At 38.8% G+C, this 23,738-nt stretch overlaps 1 protein-coding gene across 7 annotated transcripts in view; it reads left to right on the top strand.

Moving 5' to 3' along the window:
• The window catches only part of HECW2 (HECT, C2 and WW domain containing E3 ubiquitin protein ligase 2), a 446,556-nt gene that overhangs the window by 186,497 nt on the left and 236,321 nt on the right, over positions 1 to 23,738 (top strand). For all 7 annotated transcript variants that reach the window (XM_060411238.1, XM_060411235.1, XM_027965053.3 and 4 more), the window contains one exon: positions 8,445 to 8,771. In XM_060411238.1, the coding sequence (XP_060267221.1) occupies positions 8,480 to 8,771 (292 nt within the window). In that variant the 5' untranslated portion in view covers positions 8,445 to 8,479. The remainder of the gene's footprint in view (positions 1 to 8,444; positions 8,772 to 23,738) is intronic.

Below are 23,738 nucleotides of genomic sequence, written 5' to 3'. Positions count from 1 at the left end.
TCACAGCAGAATCCTCTATGACCCACCTCCCAGAGTAATGGGAATAAAAGCAAAAATAAACAGGGCCTAATTAAACTTAAAAGCTTTTGCACAACAAAGGAAACTACAAGCAAGGTGAAAAGACAGCCTTCAGAATGGTAGAAAATAATAGCAAACGAAGCAATTGACAAAGAATTAATCTCAAAAATATACAAGCAACTCCTGCAGCCCAATCCCAGAAAAATATACAACCCAATCAAAAAATGGGCCGAAGAACTAAACAGACATTTCTCCAAAGAAGACATACAGATGGCTAACAAACACATGAAAAGATGCTCAACATCACTCATTATCAGAGAAATGCAAATCAAAACCACAATGAGGTATCATCTCACGCCAGTCAGAATGGCTGCTATCCAAAAATCTACAAACAATAAATGCTGGAGAGGGTATGGAGAAAAGGGAACCCTCTTACACTGTTGGTGGGAATGCAAACTAGTACAGCCACTATGGAGAACAGTGTGGAGATTCCTTAAAAAACTGGAAATAGAACTGCCATACACCCCAGCAATCCCACTGCTGGGCATACACACCGAGGAAACCAGAATGGAAAGAGACGCGTGTACCCCAACATTCATTGCAGCACTGTTTACAATAGCCAGAACATGGAAGCAACCTAGATGCCCATCAGCAGATGAATGGTTAAGAAAGCTGTGGTACATATACACAATGGAATATTACTCAGCCATTAAAAAGAACACATTTGAATCAGTTCTAATGAGGTGGATGAAACTGGAGCCTATTATACAGAGTGAAGTAAGCCAGGCACAAAAACAGCAATACAGTATTCTAACACATATATATCGAATTTAGAAAGATGGTACTGATAACCCTATTTGTGAGACAGCAAAAGAGACACAGATATCTGAAGAACTTCTGTTTTTCATTTTGTTCCTCCCTCTCATATCCTCTTCCTTGCCTGCTTCTCCATAACCATCCTTCCAGTTAGGATGTATGAATGTTTTTCATACATTTCTTCTAATCCTTTAAGCCTTACCTCAGATCTCCTTCAGCCAATCTTTGTCTTGCAGATCTTCAGTTTTCTTGTTGAAAACAGAGATGACAGCATTTTTCAAACTTAATTCATATTATTTTGGCGTCTCACTTGAGATGATAGAAGTGAAAGTGTTTTGGAAAATGTACAATATTTTATAAATATTACTGTCACTTCCTGATGCCCCATGAGCATTTACTAGTTCTATCACATACTTGGGGGACAAATTGTACATGTACATGAAGTGTCATTAATACCAGGTTGAATTCTTTCATATGTGAATTATTTGATTTTTCCTCTCAAAGTTCTTGAAGAGTAAGGGCCATGGTACATGCCTCAGGGAAAGATAAGAAAGAATTTGAAAGGAAACCTTACTCTCTTTATTGTTTGGTACACTCTATAGTTTTATGCCAGTCATAGATGCTTCATACTTTTTTTTTTTTTTGCAGGGTTCAGTTAGACTAGCAAATTCACACATTTCTAGCTTGTTTTTGCCTTTCCACTAAAAATAAATATGTTATTTATTCATTTTTTTGACCTGTCTATTGTTTTCTCTCTTTGTAAAAATGAAACTTCACAAGGCAGGGATTTGATCTTTTGCCCCATTTTATCTTTTAATGCCTTTCACAAGGGAGGTACTCAATAAAAGTTTGTTGAATGTGTGAATAAATGAATGAACCCAGTAATGATGAGAAAATCAAATTTCAACCTTTATCTCTGGCTGGAGGACCAGAGAGTGGCCCTTGTCAGGCCGTTGCCATAGGGCTAAGACTTGGGCTTCAGAGTAGCTTTTCCTCATTGCCTACAAGGCTCTTTTTTTTCTTTTTCTTTTTGGGACTATGCTTTGAATAATTGAGGGTGCTGATAATCTACTCTGCCAATAATTGGGGGGATTAAGGGAGTATTAAAATCAGTACTACTTGGTATAATTAAAGTAGAATGTCATCACATAACATTTTTAATATTAGTAGTTAAACACAATTGAGCACTTATATGCCAGGCACGGTTCTAAATGTTCTACCTGTACTGATTCATTTAGTTTTCTCCAAAATTCTATGTTGCAACCAGGTGTTAACTATGTCTCTCTTATACTGATGGGAAGATGTAAGCACAGAGAGTTAAAATAAATTTTCCAAGATGACAGAGCAACTTAATAGTAGAGAGATGACTGAAACCCATAGAGTTTGGAACTTATTCTTTCTTCCATTGTGTTTTACCTTTCTCTCTGATTAAATAGAGGTCATTAAAAAATAAAATAGTTTTTGTATACATCCCTTTCCCCCTTGTTTTTGAGAGTAGAGGAATTTTCAGGTGTTTTTTATTGTGGCTTAAAGCAGTAAAAGTTCTGGCCTATTCCTTCCAGGGAAAGAGCTTAGTTACATACAGCCTGCATTTTCTATTTGACTACAATGTGTTAGGAGTTAATTATTTATAGTGCTTGTTGAAGCTGATGTGGTGCTGAGCTCACTCTGGGTTTACAGACAAAGAATGGCCTGTTGAAATTCACTAAAATGAAAATTTCATGAAACCTCACATTAGAGGTTGACCTGAATTTTAGGCTTCATGGATTTGAAGTTGTGTAACAGTTATGGGTTATATGATGTCAGAGTTACTATATACCACATCAGAAATCAAGAGCTAAATTTATGAAGAGGAGTATTAATTTAAATTTATTAAGAGGAGTATTAGTTTCTCTCTTCACTTTATTTCTGTCATTTTTACACAGGACATCTTGCCCACCAATCCCAGTGATTTTTTAAATTCAAGTATAGTGCTAAAAGTGTGAGATCAACTTTCGCACATAAATTAATTGAATAAATATATTTGCAAGTACCGTGACCTTGGCAGTGGTAGAATTTTCCCTTTCACCCAAGTGTTTGTGAAAATGGATGAGGGGATGGGAAAAATTAGGGAATCCTCCTCTTTTCTTCCCTCAGACTAGGTATCCAAGATTATTAATTAATAATGTAACCATTGAACCCAGGAATACATTTTTTTTTTAATGGAAGTTCTTGGACATTCTAGAACACCTTATAGGAGTGGTCTTTTGAAAAAATGTAGTATGTTGAAGAGGCCAGCACGCACTGGGGATGCAGAGTAGATGTTAAATCCATAAATCTATTGGTGAATGAAGCAGTCATGAAAGAGGTAGTGAAGAAGAGAGCCATATTCATTCTATGTAGAGCCATAGGCTCTTCATAGAGCCATACATAATTCCATGGCTACAGTCAACCATCTGCAGTGATTTTGGAGCCCAAGAAAATAAAGTCTGTCACTGGTTCCATTGTTTCCCCCTCTATTTGCCATGAAGTGATAGGACCAGATGCCATGATCTTCATTTCTTGAATAAAGTACAGAGGTCTTGGAAAGAATCTCTGTCAGAGTCTGGCAATAGAGAAGAAAATGGGTATTTATGACTAGACTCAAAGTGAACCAGCAGGGGGCTGAATCTAAGTTCAAACAGGAAGGGCTTTGTCCTTTTAGATGGGAGCCAAAGGAAATAACTTATCATGATCTAGATGGTAGAAATATTGTGGATCAGCTAGAAATCAGGGGTGGCAAAGGACAGGCCCAGAAAAGGGGCTCAAGGTGTTAAGTCAAGAGTATCTAGGAGATAGTAAGGAGTGTCTTCTAGGAACTTAATGGGTATCTTGGAGAAGGATGCTTATTGGTCACTGATCTGCTTATTTAACATTTATTGATACCTACTTTGTACTACCTACTGGTCCAAGTTCGGAAAGGAGTACGTCAAGGCTGTGTATTGTCTTGCTACTTATTTAACTTATATGCAGAATACATTATGTGAAATGCTGGGCTGGATGAAGCTTAAACTGGAATCAAGATTGCTGGGAGAAATAGCAATAACCTCAGATATGCAGATGACACCACCCTTATGGCAGAAAGCAAATAAGAACTAAACAGCCCTTTGATGTAAAGTAAAAAAAAGTAAAAAAGTATAAAAATGAGAGTGAAAAAGTTGGCTTAAAACTCACCATTCAAAAAATGAAGATCATGGCATCCTGTCTCATCACTTCATGGCAAATAGATGGGGAAATAATGGAAACAGTGACAAACTTTATTTTCTTGGGCTCCAAAATCACTGCAGATGGTGACTGCAGCCATGAAATTAAAAGATGCTTGCTTGGAAGAAAAGCTGTGACCAATTTAGACAGCGTATTAAAAAGCAGAAACATTACTTTGCAAGCAGAGGTCTATCGGGTCAAAGCTATGGCTTTTCCAGTAGTCATGTATGGATGTGAGAGTTGGACAAAGTGTGAAGAAAGCTGAGCACAGAAGAATTGATGCTTTTAAACTGGGTTGTTGGAGAAGACTCTTGAGAGACTGTTGTACTGCAAGGAGATCCAACTAGTCAATCCTAAAGGAAATCAGTCCTGAATATTCATTGGAAGGGCTGATGCTGAAACTGAAGCTTCAATACTGTGGCTGCCTGATGTGAAGAACTGACTCACTGGAAAAGATCCTGATGGGAAAAATTGAAGGCAGGAGGAGAAGGGGATGACAGAAGATAAGATGATTGGATGGCATTACCAGCTTGATGGACATGAGTTTGAGCAAGGTCTAGTAGTTGGTGCTGGACGGGGAAGCCTGGTGTGCTGCAGTCCATGGGGCGGCAAAGAGCTGGACACAACTGAGCGACTGAACTGAGGCACTGTTGGAAACGCTGCGGATGAAGCTGTGAGCAAACAGATGCATTTGTGAAGCTTGCATTCTTTTTTTAATGAAATTCTCAGCTTTATTGAGGTATAATTGATAATACAGTTGTAAGCTATTCATTGTTTACATCATGATGATTTCTGAGAAGGCAATGCCACCCCACTCTAGTACTCTTGCCTGGAAAATCCCATGGACGGAGGAGCCTGGAAGGCTGCAGTCCATGGGGTCGCTGAGGGTAGGACACGATTGAACGATTCACTTTCATGGATTGGAGAAGGAAATGGCAACCCACTCCAGTGTTCTTGCCTGGAGAATCCCAGGGACGGGGGAGCCTGGTGGGCTGCTGTCTATGGGGTTGCACAGAGTCAGACACGACTGAAGTGACTTAGCAGCAGCAGGATGATGATTTGATATTCGTGTACATTGTGAAAGGATTCCCACCATCAAGTTAATGAAGACCTTCATCACCTCATTTATTATTTTTTTGATAAGTACATTTGAATTCTGCTCTATTTAGTTCAGTTCAGTAGCTCAATCGTGTCCTACTCTTTGCCACCCCATGACCGCAGCACGCTAGGCCTCCCTGTCCATCACCAGCTCCCGGAGTTCACCCAAACTCATGTCCATCGAGTCAGTGATGCCATCCAGCCATCTCATTCTCTGTCATCCCCTTCTCCTCCTGCCCCCAATCCCTCCCAGCATCAAAGTCTTTTCCAATGAGTCAGCTCTTCACGTGAGGTGGCCTAAGCATTGGAGTTTCAGCTTCAGCATTAGTCCTGCCAATGAGCACCCAGGACTGATCTCCTTTAGGATGGACTGGTTGGATCTCCTTGCAGTCCAAGGGACTCTCAAGAGTCTTCTCCAACACCATAGTTCAAAAGCATCAATTCTTTAGTGCTCAGCTTTCTTCATAGTCCAACTCCCACATCCATACATGACCACTGGAAAAACCATAGACCTGACTAGATGAACCTTTGTTGGCAGAGTAATGTCTCTGCTTTTGAAAATGCTGTCTAGGTTAATTATAACTTTCCTTCCAAGGAGTAAGTGTTTTTTAATTTCATGGTTGCAGTCACCATCTACGGTGATTTTGGAGCCCCCCAAAATAAAGTCTGACACTGTTTCCAGTGTCTCCCCATCTATTTGCCATGAAGTGATGGGACCAGGTGCCATGATCTTAGTTTTCTGAATGGTGAGCTTTAAGCCAACTTTTTTACTTTCCTCTTTCACTTTCATCAAGAGGCTTTTTAGTTCCTCTTCACTTTCTGCCATAAGGGTGGTGTCATCTGCATATCTAAGGTTATTGATATTTCTCCTGGCAATCTTGATTCCAGCTTGCGCTTCTTCCAGCCCAGCGTTTCTCATGATGTACTCTGCATAGAAGTTAAACAAGCAGGATGACAATATACAGCCTTGACGTACTCCTTTTCCTATCTGCTCTCTTAGCAAATTTCAATTATGTAATATGGTGTCATTAACTGTAGTCATTCATCATTCCCTTTGGCTTCTCAAACCTTATTCATCTGAAAATTGAGAGTTTGTAGCCTTTACCAACCTCCCCATTATTCCCATCTTGCAGCCCATGGTAACCCCTCTTTTGGTTTGTTCTAGGTGTTTGACTTTTCTTTTTAAATTAGATTTCACATATAAGTGAGATAATACATTTCTTTCTCTGACTTATTTCACTTAGTATGATGCTTCATTGTTCAGCTATGTTGTTCCAAACGTCAGGATTTTCTTCTTTCTCACAGCTGGATAATATTCCCTTGTATGTATTGCATACATATATCAATATTGCAACTTCTTTATCCATTTATTCATAATGACATGTAGGTTGTCTACATATTTTGGCTATTGCAAATAAAATGACAGTGAACATGGGAGTATAGATGTCTCTTTGAGATCCTGTTTTCATTTCTTTTGGGTATAGACCCAGAAGTGGAATTGCTGTATCATTGTTGTTGTTCAGTTGCCTAGTCATGTTCAAGTCTTGGTGACCCCATGGACAGCAGCAAGCCAGGCTTCCCTGTTCCTCAACATCTCCCCGAATTTGCCCAAGTTCATGTTCATTGCATCGGTGATGCTGTCCAGCCATCTCATCCTTTGATGCCCTGTTCTCTTTCTGCCCTCAATCTTTCCTACCATCAGGGACTTTTCCAACGAGTTGTCTGTTCACATTAGATGACCAAAATACTGGAGCTTTAGCTTTGGCATCAGTCCTTCCAGTGAATATTCAGGGTTGATCTCCCTTAAGATTGACTGATTTGATCTCATATCATATGGTAGTTCTATTTTTAATATTTTGAAAAATCTCCATATGGTTTTCCATAATGGCTGTACTGATTTGCATTTCCTCCAACAGTGCAGGAGAGTTTCCTTTTCTCCACATCCTAGCCAACATTTGTTATTTGTTTCGTTTTTGATGGTAGCCATTCTGACAGGTATGAGGGAATATCTCATTGTGGTTTTGATTTGAATTTCCATGATTAGTAATTTTGAGCATTTTTTCTTGTGCCTGTTGGCCATCTGTATGTGTTCTTTGGAAAAATGTCTATTCAGATCTTCTGCCTATATTCTAATCAGGTTTGTTTTTTTTTTTTGATATTGAGTTGCATAAGCTCTTTGTATATTTTGGCTCCTTATCAGTTTATTTAGCTCCTTATCAGTATATGTCATCTCTTCATATTTAGCTCCTTATCAGTGATATCATTTACAAATATTTTCTTCCGTTCAGTAGGTTGTCCTTTTGTTTCATCAGTGATTTCCTTTACTGTGCCAAACTTTTAAGTTTAGTTAAATACCATTTATTTATTTTTGCTTTTGTTTCCTTTGCCTTAGGAAACAGAACCAAAAAAATATTGCAATGATTTATATCAAAGAAATTTTGGTCTGTGTTTTCTTCTAGGAGTTTTATGGTTTCAGGTCTTCAAGTTTTTAATCCATTTTTAGTTGATTTTTTGTGTATGGTGCAAGGTAGTGGTCCAGTTGCATTCTTTTCACATGGTTGCCCAGTTTTTCCAGTCACCTTTTACTGAGGAGACTATTCTTTCCCCAAGCTTACCTTCTTGTGGGGGAAAATACACAAGAACGAAATAAGTGCATGGTACTCTGTGGTACATCAGATCGTAGTAATTGCTTTTGAGAAAAGTAAAGCAAGGAAGGAAGGGTGGGAAATGCTTGGATGTTGCAGTTTTAAATGGAATGGTCAACTATATGTAAGTGAGGAGGTAACATTTAGGCAAGTTCCTGAAGAAGGATTTGGTGGGTTTTATTCCTATGAGAAGGAAATTGAGCACATGAACTTGTCCTCACTGGTGTATTTCAACTCCGTTTAACATGGGTCAAAATTTTCTGTCTTGCTATTTTAAAATTTAATTGCATCAACAAAAAAATATATGAGTTGGGTGAAGGAGAGGAGGATGCTATTTCTGAAGGAGGAAGGATAGACATAAAAGGGATGGTAGGGAAAGCCCCTTCTTAATTGCTATGAGGACACTGTGCCCAGTAGTGAAATTGAGGCCACAGGTGTTTGATTACCTTTACCATCATGTGACCTCAGTCCATGGAAGTTGAGTCTGATATCATCAGTTGACAGTAGAGTAGTATGTTTTATTTTGACAGCAGATTATTGCATGGGTTAGGCTTTAAAAAACACTCATAAAGTCATTGTCTGGGAAGCTTAAATGTAATTCCTTGCATTGTAGTGCTAATGCTTTGTATGTGTTTGTCTCTACAGCTTTGTAGGAAGTCAGTCTCAGAGAGGCAGACGGGATGGCTAGCTCAGCCCGGGAGCACCTGCTTTTTGTAAGGCGTCGAAATCCCCAGATGCGGTACACCCTGAGTCCAGAGAACCTCCAGAGCCTGGCTGCCCAGAGCTCCATGACTGAGAATATGACCCTACAGCGGGCCAACAGTGACACAGATCTGGTGACATCTGAGAGCCGCTCCAGCTTGACGGCCAGCATGTATGAGTACACGCTGGGGCAAGCCCAGAACCTCATCATCTTCTGGGACATTAAAGAGGAGGTGGATCCCAGTGATTGGATAGGACTGTATCACATAGGTGAGTCAGATGAACTGGACTTGCTTGTGGCTTAGTGCATACATTTTGCTCTGACATTATACTATTCTGTTGTTTCTCTTGGGAAGAAATTCACATACATAAATTAGAACAGCCATATCCTGGGAATTTTTTCTTCTTCTTTGGGGTAGGGGAATCAACAATCATAAATACCTTTGCTGATATGAATTCTGTGCTTAATTTCTACCCTAATTAAATGTCAGAACCTGCAGTATTTTCTTTTTAAAACTTCACTTGACCCTTGATCATTAGCTGCATTTTGGAAAGAGGTGACTATAAACATTTACTAATATTTTTAAACCAATAAAAAGATGTTTGAATTTAGATTACTGATATAAAAAATGTTCTGTATTTTCAGAAGGTTGAATTACATTAAGAATAACTTGTAGCTTAAAGTATCTTTTTATTTCAAAATTCTGTGATGTGTCCTAGATCAATTAGGTAAAGAAAGTGTCATAGTCTTCTAACAAATGACTTAGAAATAGGTTGCTATTTGTTTTAATAAAAGTGTCCCAACCCTGTTTAGCTGATTTGCATCTCTTTTCATAGGTGAGTGCATGATGAATAAGCATGTCCCAGAAAATATAATATCTGTTACTTGAGTTAAAAGCAAAAGTAAAACCTACTAAACAGTCATAAAGAAATCTAAATCAAATCTAGTAAGAAAATCTTAACATTCCCCCAAACTGGAGAGCTTTATCACTGAATGAAGGGAGTTCTTTAAAAAAAAAAAATTAACAACAGATGTCTTATCAGAAGACATTGTTCCTTTCAATGTAGATTATAAGCCAAGCACTTTGTGTGTGTGTGTGTGTGTGTGTGTGTGTGTGTGTGAACAGAGTGGGAGTAGGGTAGGAAAAACTAGTTTATGCACTGCTTCTCTACCAGGGGCACTTTGCCTACTTCCTCTACGGGACATTTGGCAGTGTTTGCTGATGTTTTTGTTTGGCAAAACTGGATAGGGGAAATGGGAGAACAGTGATGCTGGCAAACATCCTACGATGCAGAGGACACCCCCTCGCAACAAAGAATTATCTATCCTCACATGTCAGCACACTGTTGAGAAACCCTAGTTGAGGCAAAGTAATATCCTTGCTGAAATTGCATTAAAATATTAAACCCATTGCACTTTGTTTCTCTGGACAATTTTGTATTGACTAAAATAAAATTGACTTGTATTTACTTATGTAAATTTTATTGCTGAATCATGCTAGATAGCAAGAAATGGAAACAAAAATTCAATGAATTTTAATTTTTCTGTTTCCTCTTATGACAAAAAGAAAAAGGGGAGGAAAAGTCTTCGGAGTTCAGCATTTTCCCTGGTGTGTTTAAATGTGTTTATAGTGAGGGAGAAACATGATTTAAAAATTATGTGTTTATATCTAATATCTATTCTGTTCACAAAAGAATATTGCAGTTTTGATGTGACTTTAGAGGTAACTCTTGTGGTTTTGATGTAATTTTGCCCTTTTAGATTTTATGAAACATTTTTTTTTTTCACTTTTCTCATACTTTTTCCTTTTTTTCTCACTTAAGATTTTGTAATGCTTAATATGAAGCTATAAATAGCATATTGTGTTTTCTTAGATGATTTTTTATGTGACATTTTTTGGGATACACTTTTATTTTCTTGCATAGGGTGGTTCCTCTTTTTGTGTGTGAATACCTTAATTTGTGGGCTTCCCTGGTGGCTCAGAGGTTAAAGCGTCTGCCTGCAACGCGGGAGACCTGGGTTCGATCCCTGGTTTGGGAAGATCCCCTGGAGAAGGAAATGGCAACCCACTCCAATACTCTTGCCTGGAGAATCCCATGGATGGAGGAGTCTGGTGGGCTACAGTCCACGGGGTTGCAAAGAGTCGGACACGACTGAGCAACTTCACTCACTCACTGGTGGCTTAGTGGTAAAGAGTCTGCTTGCCAAAGCAGGGGAAGTGGCTTCGATCCCTGGGTCAGGATAATTTTCTGGAGAAGGAAAGGCATCCCATTCCAGTACTCTTGCCTGGGAAATCCCATGGACAGAAGAGCCTGATGGCTACAGTCCATGGGGTTGCAAAAGAAATGGAGACTATTAAGTGACTAAACAACCACAACACTTTAATCTGTAAGATGCTAGAATCACTTAAGACAGTGTAAACAACAATAACACTTTAATCTGTAAGATGCTAGAATCACTTAAGACAGTGATTCCCATTACTTTATAGTTTTCCCCCCACCGTCTTTGTTTCTTGTTTTATTTCCTTATCTATATTTAACTGAGAAGGAACTAAGGAAAGGAAGGCCAAATTTATCTTATTCCCAACTGACCGAAGTCACAAAATCTTGGTGTTGTATTTGTTTCACTTTCTAGAGTATAGATCAGAGGTCTAAATCGAGAATTAGCCCAAGGATATAGCTAGGAAAATATTTTGGCAAATATATCTCTTGAAAAGTGCTATTCTTCTTTAATTTCAAGTTTTCTCTGTGTCTTTCTCACATATCATCATGATATTTTTGCTTCCCTGTATGTAATGTGTCTCTTTTTTTCCCTTTGGCTACTTTCAACATTTTTTTCTTTATCTTGGTTTTCAGCTGTTTGTCTATAATGTACCTAGGTGTGATTTTCTTTTCATTTATATTGGTTGGGATTCTTTAAGCTTTTTAAGTAAATGTTTTTAATGCAAATTGTGAAAAGTTTGGTCATGAATTCTTTGGATATTTTTTTCTTTTTTTCTGAGAACTTATTTTTCTGAGACTTCAGCTACACATATGTTACATGTTGTTTTTTAAGGTTCTGAGGCTCTGGTTAATTTTTCTTTAATCTCTTTAGTATTTGGATTCAACCCAGTTTGCCAACTTTTCTTTTTGTTTTTCTTCATTCTCCTGTTAGGCCTGTTCAGTGGATTTAAAAATTTCAGTTATTTGACTTTTCATTGATAAACTATGCATTTCCCTTTTTATAGTTTTAATTTCTTTTACGAGAGTCTGATATATCTTAACTCTATCAGACCATATCTTTTTTCATTTATTTGAACTGATTTGAATACATCTGCTTTAAGTTCTCTGCTATATCCAGTCTTAGAGGGGGGCTTGTCTAACAGTCTGTTTTTATTGTCTGATTTTCTGTTCACTGTGAGTCCCATTTTCCTGTTTCTTTGCATTTTTTCACTTTAGAGTGGACATTGAGGATTCTGTATTGTATAAATTCTGAGTTCTGTGGCATACTTTTAATTTTAATGTTTATTTTTATTCTGATTGGATGATTTATCTCCCTGAACTTACTAGCTATGATTTAACACTTGGTTAGAATGTATCTGTGGAAAGCCTAATATAGTTATCTAGCTCTTCTAACTTAATGGGATTCAGTCTTCAGCTTTAGTCTCCTTTATGGATTTTGTTAGGGCTTGATTTGGGGCTTTGTTAGAGTAGGTCTATTGTGGGCTTTACTCTAGGACTTTGTGCTTATTCCTAAGTAATGGTATTTCTGATGTCTTAGCCAGATTCCTGGAACATTAACCATTCTCTCTGGCTGGGCTGTAGTTCCAGTGTTCTCCAGAACTGCTTGACTACTTTAATTCCATTGCACTCTCAGCTCTGGAGCAGCTACTCTCTGGAAAGACTTGGTGGTCTCACCCTGCACATATGCAGCCCAGACCACGGCCAAAGGCTTGTGGGGAATCCCCACATGGACCTTTGGCCTTTATTCCCTCATCACTCTTTCCAGTGCCTTGCCTGCAGATTCTAGCCACTTCAGTTGACCCAAACTCTGATTGCTGCCTCCTTAGCTCGTTAGAACTGTCATGAACTGTGGCTCCCTGTGCTGCACTCAGGAAATTGTTCCTCGGATAAGATCAGGATGATCATGGAGTCACATTATAAGTTTCCCTTCTCTCTGGGATTTTAGTCTATTGTGCAGTGTCATAAAATAACTGCTTACTAGTTTTACAGTCGTTTCATTAGGAAGACAAGTCTGGAACTTCATTTCATTAGGAAGACAAGTCTGGAACTAATTACTACCATATGGTCTGGAGCAGAAGTTTCTCCCCTACTTTTGATTTAGGATGGGTGATAAGAGGTTCCACTTAATTTTCCCATCTAGCCATTTCCAGAGAACTCTGAATAAATAATAAATGGTAGTTTGAGTCCCCTATGTTTGTCTCCTTAGTATATTTTCAAATAGTTTTAGATCCCTAGCGTGGAAGAGGGGTGAGGACTTAGTGCCCTCAGACCTCTTAAAAGGATGGATGAACACAGAGACAAGCATTCAGGAATAGAAGTATCATGTAGGTAGAATGAGATATGTGGTACTCTCAGACACACTGTTGGTTTTTAACAGGTCTTGAAGGCAATGGCACCCCACTCCAGTACTCTTGCCTGGAAAATCCCATGGGGTAGGCTGCAGTCTATGGGGTCGCTAAGAGTCAGACACGACTGAGCAACTTCACTTTCACTTCTCACTTTCATGCACTGGAGAAGGAAATGGCAACCCACTCCAGTGTTCTTGCCTGGAAAATCCCAGGGACGGGGGAGCCTGGTGGGCTACTGTCTATGGAGTCGCACAGAGTCGGACATGACTGAAATGACTTAGCAGCAGTAGCAGCCTCAATAAATGACTTTAAAAGGCCCAGGTACTAACATCTGAAATATTAAGCATGGGTCATTTATATAGTTGCAGAACCACCGGTGTGTTTAAAAGAAGGATTGACTTATCTGGGACCTCAAAGTGAGAGTAAGAGGCCTTGATTTAAGGAGAGATAGCCCTTTCTCCCCTGGGGCTAGTCCATCTCACTCTGGATGGATTATTTTGACCTCTAGACTGGAGACAGCCTCACTTCTGTGACAACTTGGCCATCCCATGTGGTAAGGGAGGGATGGCAGCTCTATGGTCTTTAACTGACAGCCATTTCCTGATTCCTGCTTCATTATGGGTTTAGGAGGTGGGCAGCAAGCCCTTGATTTCAGGGCGAGTAGGCCCTCTCTAGACTTAAGAAAGGGCTAAACTGATGTGGCAGTCCAAGCAGTGAGTAGCCTAAGAGTGCTCATGTGACCCAGTTCTGGCCAGCGATGTGTAAAGGGAAGACTTTGGGGCAACTTCCTTTTCCAAGGAAAAGCCAGAGCCTCATGAAGAGAGTCTTTAGCCCCCACTTTCTCTTGTGCTTGGGACTCTGGTGAAAGGATGTGACATCTTGACTAGTTATATACATGTAACTACCATAAGTTATCAGTCAAGAAGATTAAGAGCCGAGGATTACAGAGAAGAAAGAAAGAGCTTGGACTGGCACTCCAAAGGAAAAAATCTTCCCCTGTGTTTAAGTCATCAGTAGCATGCCTTTCTTGTACCAGCAGTCATTCCTAACTGAGCCGCCAGGATGGCTATTAAGATGAGAAAGGAAAAAAGAGGAACACAACTGCTGTCAAAGGCAAGGTGAAGAGTTGAGTGGGCTACCTCTGTAGTTACTGCTTCCGAGATGGTTTGGGCTGCTTTAATATAGCTAAAAACCACTTGGTTGTTTCAAAAGAAGTAACAAAAGTTTGACATAAAATTTTCAAAGTAGTAGCTCCAACCTATGTGGAAATTTTCAAAAGTTTAATAAAATCAATGATATGATGGGAAAAATCTTCCAAATGAGTATTTAATAATTTGAAAATAAGCAAAACAGTTTTCTTGGCCCCTGTTAAAGGGAGATAGGGTAGATGATGGATTTAGAGAAGACCTGAAGGTAAAGAATGAATGCAGGGCTAGGATGGGAAGAGTGTTGGTGTCAGTCTTAGTGATGTCCTGAATTTAAGGCTGTTGTGACTAAAGGAATATGCATAATATATTCTCTCTTGGGCTGTGTGAAATAAGTTTCGTAAGCGCACATACAGCAGGAATATCTTCAGGTTTCTATACCTCTTAGGAGGAAGCAGCCACTCCTTTTCAGCTGTGTCCTGAGAAGCCGGATTGTTTCCTAGCAACATCTAGTTTTATTTGTGGAACTGAGAGATGGTCTCTATAGAAATAAGTCCCAAAGGGGAAGGATTTGGGTGGAATATAGGGCTGGGGAGGTGTGGCTTGTTGGCACAGTGTGCATTTTGATTGTTGATTCTCTTGGCTTACATTTTCTTCCTACCTAGAAGTGTGATTTGTTTTTGTTTTGCTAATTGCTAATGTTTTGCACTGTTCAGTTTGCTCTGAATGACTTTTAGCACTACTAATCTGGAGGGAAAACATGTCCTTCTGGATCAGAAATAAGAATCTTTAGACACTTTGGCCAATGTAGAGATCCTATTGGGAATACAAAGAAAAAAAGTTGAAAATGTCAAATCACTATCTGGGGAAACTTTGACTGTGAACATTGTTCTTAAAACAGAAGCTAATTATATTTCCTCCCTCCAGAAAGTCTCATGTACACCCAGGATTTCCAGAGATGATCGCAATGTACCTATAGCCTTGAATCTCCAAATTATAGCCATGAATACCTTGCAGATAGCTTCCAGAAATCACTAGATTTATAATTTGTCTCCAAAATTAGAATTGACCCCTCACAAATTTAATAGTGCTACTCATTGCCTCCTCCTAAACTCTCCAAATAAAAAGAGCCAAATGCTTTTATTGTGTAAGAACTCTTGGGCAATCAGCACAAACAGCTTTCCATGAAAAATCAAATGGACACTTTTTAAAGAGAGGCAGAAAATACTAAATTTGTTTCAGGCTCACTATTAAATTCCCCTTAACCTTTTATCTTGTGCTTGTTTTTTGGATTCTTCAAAACAAAAACATTCAAGAAGCTTTATTTGCCATTTCTCATGTGCAGGCCACTTCAGGTACATGGACTGAACTGTTTGAACTGATCTGTGACTCAGTAAGAAACTTTCTATAGAATGTAAATCAATGTGGAAGCTTCCTTCATTGAGAAGATTTGGCTGAAAAAAAAATCATCTAAACTAAATAATGGGCTTACTGATGTAGGTATTTCATATTCTGGATCAGCTTATTCTCTTGTCATGGATCAGTAACAAAAAGATAATTTACCAACATTAAATTGGTAAATTTAATGGACTGTCCTTTGAGTATACCTCTCAGCATCTATGTTGATTGTATCTCTAAAGACTGTTGTTTAGTTACTAAATTGTGTCCAACTCTCTGTGACCCCATGAACTGCAGCATGCCAGGCTTTCCTGTCCTTCACTATATCCTGGAGTTTGCTTAAACTCATGTCTGTTGAGTCAGTGATGCCATCCAACTGTCTCATCCTCTGTCACCCCTTCTCTTGTCCTCAGTCTTTCCCAACATGGGGGTCTCTGCCAGTGAGTTGGCTTTTCGCGTCAGGTGACCAAAGTATTGGAGCTTCAGCTTCAGCATCAGTCCTTCAAATGAATATTCAGGGTTGATTTGGATTGACTGATTTGATCTCCTTGCAGTCCAAGGGACTCTCAAGAGTCTTCTCTTGAAATAAAATTGCAATAATGATCCAAGGCATTAGGATCATGTATTTTTGAGCTCTGAGATCCCAAAGCTTAAGCTTGTGTTTTATAGATAAGAAAGACTAAGGTCCAGTATGGTGAAACCATGCTGGTAGTTGGGTGCAGTCAAGACTGGGGCTTAAGTGTCCTGTGAACCAGTCTTCATTTTTCTTCTTGTGTGTTGAAAAATATAGTCCAGTGTTTTTAAACCTTTAGCTAATTGTTACTTTCTTGATTTTCACAGTGTTGGATTACCATTTGTACTATTTATCCTTTTCCTTAAACCATCTGATTAAAGAAAATGAACTGGTTATCTACCCTGACCTTGTTGTTCTAAGCCACAGGGTTTGGGAGAGATTTGTTGTGTTAGCTGTTTTTCTTTCTAACATGCATTAACTGTTAATAAATAACTTTCGTCTGTGGGCTGCCCACCCAGGATTGTCACATGCAGCACAGTTTGAGGAATTCTGAGGTTATCAGTGGTTAAGAGCACAGGCTCTGTAGTCAGACAGACTAGTAAATTCAAGTCTACTTAATAGCTTGGGAGAATTGTGTAATGTTTTTAAATCTCAGGTTCCTCATCTTAAAAAAAAAAAAAAAGAGGCTGAAGAAAAATACTAGTATTATGAGAATTAAATGAGATAATGCATATAATATTCTTAGCAAAGTGCCTGGGCTCTTTGTAAGAGCTTACTGATTGTAAACTATCATCCTTATGTTGGCTACTGTTAATAATAGTGAAACCATTTTCTTGGTAGTTTAAAGCAGCAGATGAATTTAGCCGCTGAGTCCAGAAGAAGGGATTTTCAGATTAAAGTGACATACTGGGTTACTTCTACTTACAGAAAACAAAATCCATTCTTTTGAGCTTGAGCTATGGGGATTATACAAAGCACCTAAAACATGACTGTTAAATAATGCAGTATATTAATTTGAGTATTATGTAGGTTCTAAACCAGCATGATTTCCAAGGCGATAGAAAAACTGCAGTTTAATCTGAAATTCAATCATGTGGAATAATTTATGCATTAGGTATTTAGTTTCCAGAGTAGCTATCAAATACACTTAAGAGTATTTGTTCACGATTGTTGTAGAACATGCTGCTATGAACATTGAGGTGCATATATCTTTTAAAATTAGTGTTTATATACTTAGGAGTGGAACTGATAGATCATAGGGTAGTTCTATTTTTAGTTTTTTGAGGAACCACCATAGTATTTTCCCTAGTGGCTGGATCCATTTACATTCTTACCAGTAGTTTGGGAGGGTTCCTTTTTCTCTACATCCTCACCAGCATTTTTGTTTTCTTGATGGTAGTTCTGACAGGTGTGAGGTGATACCTCCTTGTGGTTTTGATATACATTTCTCTGATAATTAGTGATGTTTACCATCTTTTCATGTGCCAGGTGGCCATCTGTGTAGTTTTCTCTTAACGATTTTATTCAAAAGATTATTTTTGGTATTCATTTATTTGTTTGCTCAACAATGTTAGGAGTTTACTGTGTAGCAGGCATCTGAAAATAATTTTAAAATATCTATATTTAAGATAATATAGTGCTGTCATTCTAGTTTTTTCCCAATTATTATACAATATATTGGCCTTTAGATTGCTGTTTCCTTACCCATGGATTCCATCTTTAATATGGAATGCACTGTATGTTTAAATACAAATAAATTTACTCCCTGAACTCTCCTGCTTCAAACACTCACTTTTTTGGCCATGTTTTCAAAACATGCATCTTCCACTCTAAGCAAACTTGGATGTTTTTCTGAAAACTGTGAGTTTCACATGAAGAATGTCTGTACTGTTTTTGATATTCAGAAATATGTACCTGTATATTCATTATATAACTATTACACTTCTGGTATGAAAAAGTGCTGTTATGTGATTATCAGTAGATCAAGGAATGATCATCTTTTTATTCTACAAAAAGAAGAACAATTTTTTAGACTATAGTTACATCATTAAGCTGTAATATAGAAGCAGATATGTTATTGAAAGACTAACCTAAAAAAATCTTGAAATTTCCAACTGAAAATTTACATTAATTAATAGGATTCTAAGTATTAAATATGTTTCTTTTTAAAGCATCCAAATAGATAGGTTTTTCTGTAAGTGTAAGTCCTGTGGCATATTTTTGATGTGATTAAACATTTCATGTGAAAAGGGAAAGCCTTAAGAATTCAGTGACCATCTGAAGGAGGTTAAATTCTTACTTTGGGGCTGTGTAACAGCCATTTTTTTCTTTGTTCACTTTAACTGCCAAAATCTGTCATTCCTGAGCCATTTCAAGGGGCTAAACAAGGTGAATATTGCTATGCACATGACCCACTGCAAATGCTGATTTGAGCAGGGGTACAGTCAGCATATGTCAGCTGACTTAGACTTTTCTAGTACATCACATAATTCATTTGCCTGAATGGAGTGCTATGAAAATAACAAAATTTCTTTTAGAAATTATTATTATTACTTGTTAGTCTTTGTAACTTGGAGAAGGCAATGACACCCCACTCTTGCCTGGAAAATCCCATGGACGGCCTGGTAGGCTGCAGTCCATGGGGTCGGGAACAGTCAGATACGACTGAGCGACTTCACTTTCACTTTTAACTTTCATGCATTGGAGAAGGAAATGGCAACCCACTCCAGTGTTCTTGCCTGGAGAATCCCCGGGATGGGGGTGCCTGGCGGGCTGCCGTCTATGGGGTTACACAGAGTCAGACACGACTGAAGTGACTTAGCAGCAGTAGCAGTAGCAGTCTTTGTAACTATGGCAATATTGCTAAGATAAGCATCCTTACGTATAGAACCCTGGAATTCCTCATCCTACATAAGTTTAATTCAAATGTGAGGAAACCTTGTTACTTATTTAAGAAAACTGAATGCTAGCACTGAAGTGAAGTTGACACTCACTCACTCGTCATGCTCAGTTGTGTCTCTTTGTGACTCCATGGACTGTAGCTCCCCAAACTCCTCTATTCATGGGCTTTTCCAGGCAAGAATACTGGAGCAGGTTGCCATTTTTTTCCTCCAGGTGATATTCCTGACTGAGGGATTGAACCCATATCTCCTGTATCTCCTACACAGCAGGCAGATTTTTCACTGCTGAACCGCCGGGAAAGCCCGAAGTGATCGTGAAGTACTGTGTTTTTTTTTTTTTTTTTTTTTGGTCACTGGGAATCATTAAAATATATTATTCACCTATTAAAATTTATTTTGAAAGTTACAGTCATTAATTCAGTTCAGTTCAGTTGCTCAGTTGTGTCCAACTCTTTGCAACCTAATGGACTGCAGCACGCCAGGTTTCTCTGTCCATCATCAACTCCTAGAGCTTACTCAAACTCATGTCCATCAAGTTGTTTGATGCCATCCAACCATCTCATCCTGTCTTCCATTTCTCCTCCTGCCTTCAATCTTTCCCAGCATCAGGATCTTTTCAAATGAGTCAGAGCTTTGCATCAGGTGGCAAAGTATTGGAGTTTCAGCTTCAACATCATTCCTTCCAATGAATATTCAGGACTGATTTCCTTTAGGATGGACTGGTTTGCTCTCCTTATAGTCCAAGGAACTCTCGAGAGTCTTCTCCAAGACCATAGTTCAAAAGCATCAATTCTTCAGTGGTCGGCTTTCTTTATAGTCCAACTCTCATAACCATATATGACTACTGGAAAAACCATAGCTGTGACTAGACAGACCTTTGTTGACAAAGTAATGTCTCTGCTTTTTAATATGCTGTTATATTGGTCATAACTTTTCTTCCAAGGGGCAAGCATCTTTTAATTTCATGGCTGCAGTCATCATCTGCAGTGATTTTGGAGCCCCAAAAAATAAAGTCTGCCGCTGTTTCCACTGTTTGCCATGGAGTGATGGGACCAGATGCCATGATCTTAGTTTTATGAATTTTGAGCTTTAAGCTAACTTTTTCCCCATCCTCTTTCACTTTCATCAGAGGCTCTTTAGTTCTTCTCTTTCTGCCATAATGGTGGTGTCATCTGCATATCTGAGTTTATTGATATTTCTTCTTGCAGTCTTAATGCCAGCTTGTGCTTCATCTAGCCTGGCATTTCGCATGATGTACTCTGCATATGAGTTAAATAAGCAGGGTGACAATGTACAGTATTATGTACAGTTACAGAGATTTTAGATTTACAAAGGAAATAAGTGATCATTTACTTCACTGGTCTCATTTCATAAATGGGAAGCTAAGGTCTGAGATGGATTAAGTAACATACTCATGGTTACTGTTGTTCATATGTTTATATGTTACATAGCATATTAACAGGTTTATGTATAAAGGTTATATATGTTTATGTTATATATATATGGGTTCCCAGGTGGTGCTAGTTGTAAAGAATCTGCCTGCCAGTGCAGGAGACATAAGAGACATGGGTTTGATCCCTGGGTCGGGAAGGTTCATGGAGGAAGGCATGGCAACCCACATGAGTATCCTTGCTTGGAGAATCCCATGGTCAGAGAAGCCTGACAGTCTACAGTCCATAGGGTTGCAAAGAGTTGGACGTGACTGAAGGGACCTAGCACTCAGCAGTCAACACTCATGGTTACTCATGGATATAGTCAGAAAAAATAGTGTCTGTAAGAATCTCCTCCACAGTGGAGTTGCATTTTAAAGATAGTTATGTTATAAAGTCAAATCCTGCAGGTGATTTTTGAGTATAGTCAAGATCAATCTTGAAAAAACCCCTAGGAAGGCAATGAGACTTACAAAAGTATTGAGTGCTGCTAGCTTTACTTCCAATATTGGAACAAACTCCCATTTTATCTTGAGTGTCAGAGAAGAAGTTTGCTTGTGTTTCAGTTCAGTTCAGTTCAGTCACTTGGTCCTGTCTGAGTCTTTGCAACCCCATGGACTGCAGCATGCTAGGCCTCCCTGTCTATCACCAACTCCTGGAGTTTCCTCAAACTCCTGTCCATTGAGTCGGTGATGCAATCCAACCATCTCATCCTCTGTCATCCCTCCTACCTTCAATCTTTCCCGGCATCAGGGTCTTTTCAAATGAGTCAGTTCTTTGCATCAGGTGGCCAAAGTGTTGGAGTTTCAGCTTCAGCATCAGTTCTTAAAATGAATATTAAGGACTGATTTCCTTTAGGATGGATTGGTTGGATCTCCTTACAGTCCAAGGGACTCGCAGGAGTCTTCTCCAATACCACAGTTCAAAAGCATCAATTCTTTAGAGAATTTAGCTTTCTTTATAAAGTCCATCTCTCACATCCATACATGACTACTGGAAAAACCATAGTTTTGACTAGACGGACCATTGTTGGCAAAGTAATGTCTCTGCTTTTTAATATGCTGTCTATGTTTAATTTAGTCCATAATACATTTTTCATATCAGAAGTTTCACCTTTCATCTACCACACACAGGTTTGATGTATATCTCAAATAGTTGCTATTGGAATGGTTTTCTAAAGGCAGATGTGACCAACACCCGAAAGTTTCCATAAGCTGAAATATTTCAACAAAATTTCTTTAATGTCTCTATGAAGAAAGGGATAGGGAGAAATAATGACATATGTGGAGAATTCTTATTTTTAAGAGGTTTTTAAGAGGTTAAGAGAAAGAGGTCTCTTTCTCCCTGTTGTTTGCCAAAATTGTGCACTTGCAAGTCAGTGATAGCTCCTAAAAGTCAGACACTGAGCTGTTTGTCAGTCCTCACCTGCTGCCTTACGGGCTCTCTACTACCCCCAGTTTTTGAAGCTGCTTCTTCATTGGCTGTGAAGCTGTCCCAGCTTCCCCAGTTTTCTGGCAATTCTTCTTTTCCTCTTTACTGAAACTCCCTTTCCCCTCATATCCTCTAAATATTCTTTAGGCTTTATTATGAAGTCTCTTCTTTTTAATATATTGTCCTTGAATGCTGTGATTTACTCCCAGTCGAAGCAGAAAGCTTCATTTCTAATAAGGGTGCCTGGAACCGTCTCTTCCTGGCTCATGAGAGCCAGTTCTGCATATCTCTTCCCAGTTCCTCCTGTAGTTAGCATGAAGGCAGCTGTGATGAGAGCAGTTACATCACAGGAAGGGGCAAAGATTTGAAGTTAGAGCTTCCTCCCACTTACCCAGAGCTAGTTTGCCAGCACACCACTAGTTGAGTCCCAACCTCTTTTTACAGCTCCCAAGATTACTTCTCTCTCAATATCCTACTCATTGCTCACACTCAGCTTGTTCAAAACAATTTGACTGACATGCCATTAAGTTCTTCTTCATTTTCCTATTTTTGTTAGTGGAAATGCTATATATATGTTTTAGTTTTAATTTAGTAATGATTCTTGGCACTGTCACCTCATTTTTTTTTTAACCACATCACCAGGCACTGTGGAATCTTAGTTCTCCAACCAGGGATCAAACCTGCATCCCTTTGCATTGGAAGCACAGAGTCTTAACCACTGGACCACCGGGGAGGTCCTATACTGTCACCTCTTGAGTCTCATCTTGTTTAGGCCTTTATTATTAGCTGCATAAGTAATCTGCTCAGTCTGACCTTCTCTAGTCCAATCCATGTTCCATAGTACTACCAAACATTTAATAAATATAAGTTTATTTTTGCCAAGCATTAAGCTAAGTGCTTTACACATCTTACCTCATTTAATTCTTAAAACGACCCTATGGAGTAAGTGTATCAGTTGGGATTTGTCCATGATTAAGAAGAGCCAAACAAATCTAGCCCTTCCCTGAACAAATGACTGTGGCCAGGAGACTGGCATATGGAAATTGTCCTCTAAACCACCCAGGTTCCACCTGGAGGTAGGGGTGGGATCGTGCTGCAAAAGCTGCACTGCTGAGAATGGGGCGAGAGAGGGATGCTGGGCAGTACAGCAGATGTCTAGTTGAGGCAGTTATTAGTATTTTCATTTTATATTCCAAATAATAGACCAATAATTTAATTAACTTTTTCAAGCTGTTTTCAATTAGAATAAGGAGAAGTTGAAATTTTTCTGACTTTGTAGCTTATGCTCTATTATCTTTTGTCATAAACCTCCCAACTTACATAATAGACGCTAGAGATCAAGTGTTTAGGCTACGAAGTTGGATAGTCCTGTGTTTAAATCTCTGCTTTACCACTTGCTTCCTGTGTAGTGAGCAGGTTACATACCCTCTCTGATAACAGTAGCAATCTCATAGGAAATAATAAAATCCCCAGTAGGATTTTTCTGCATATGTATAAGGTGCTATACCTAGGACTTGGTTTAATAAGAGTATAAGAAGTATCGAATGTAATGATATTGATAATGATGAAACTGCATATTTGAGCCAGGCAAAGAGCACATTTTTTCTGTTTCCATTTGCTGGCTATACTGCCAAGTACCTCCCATTACTTTTGGATAAAGTATTTGTTGAATTAAAAAATAAAACTGAACACACTGTATGTAGGAAATGTGATGACTGCAGTTGTACTTCAGTTGATGAATAGCCTCGTTAGTGCAAGGATCTTAATACAGAGCTAGTTTTGTATCAGTCTCAGCAGAGGCCCCCAGGTGGGAGATGATGGCCAAATCCACATTCCAACGTGAAATGC

The sequence above is a fragment of the Ovis aries genome, chromosome 2 (assembly GCF_016772045.2).
Source record: "Ovis aries strain OAR_USU_Benz2616 breed Rambouillet chromosome 2, ARS-UI_Ramb_v3.0, whole genome shotgun sequence".
Taxonomy (NCBI): Eukaryota; Metazoa; Chordata; class Mammalia; order Artiodactyla; family Bovidae; genus Ovis; species Ovis aries.
Note: the sequence above shows the minus strand (reverse complement) of the source record. Positions and strands in the feature narration are given on the sequence as shown.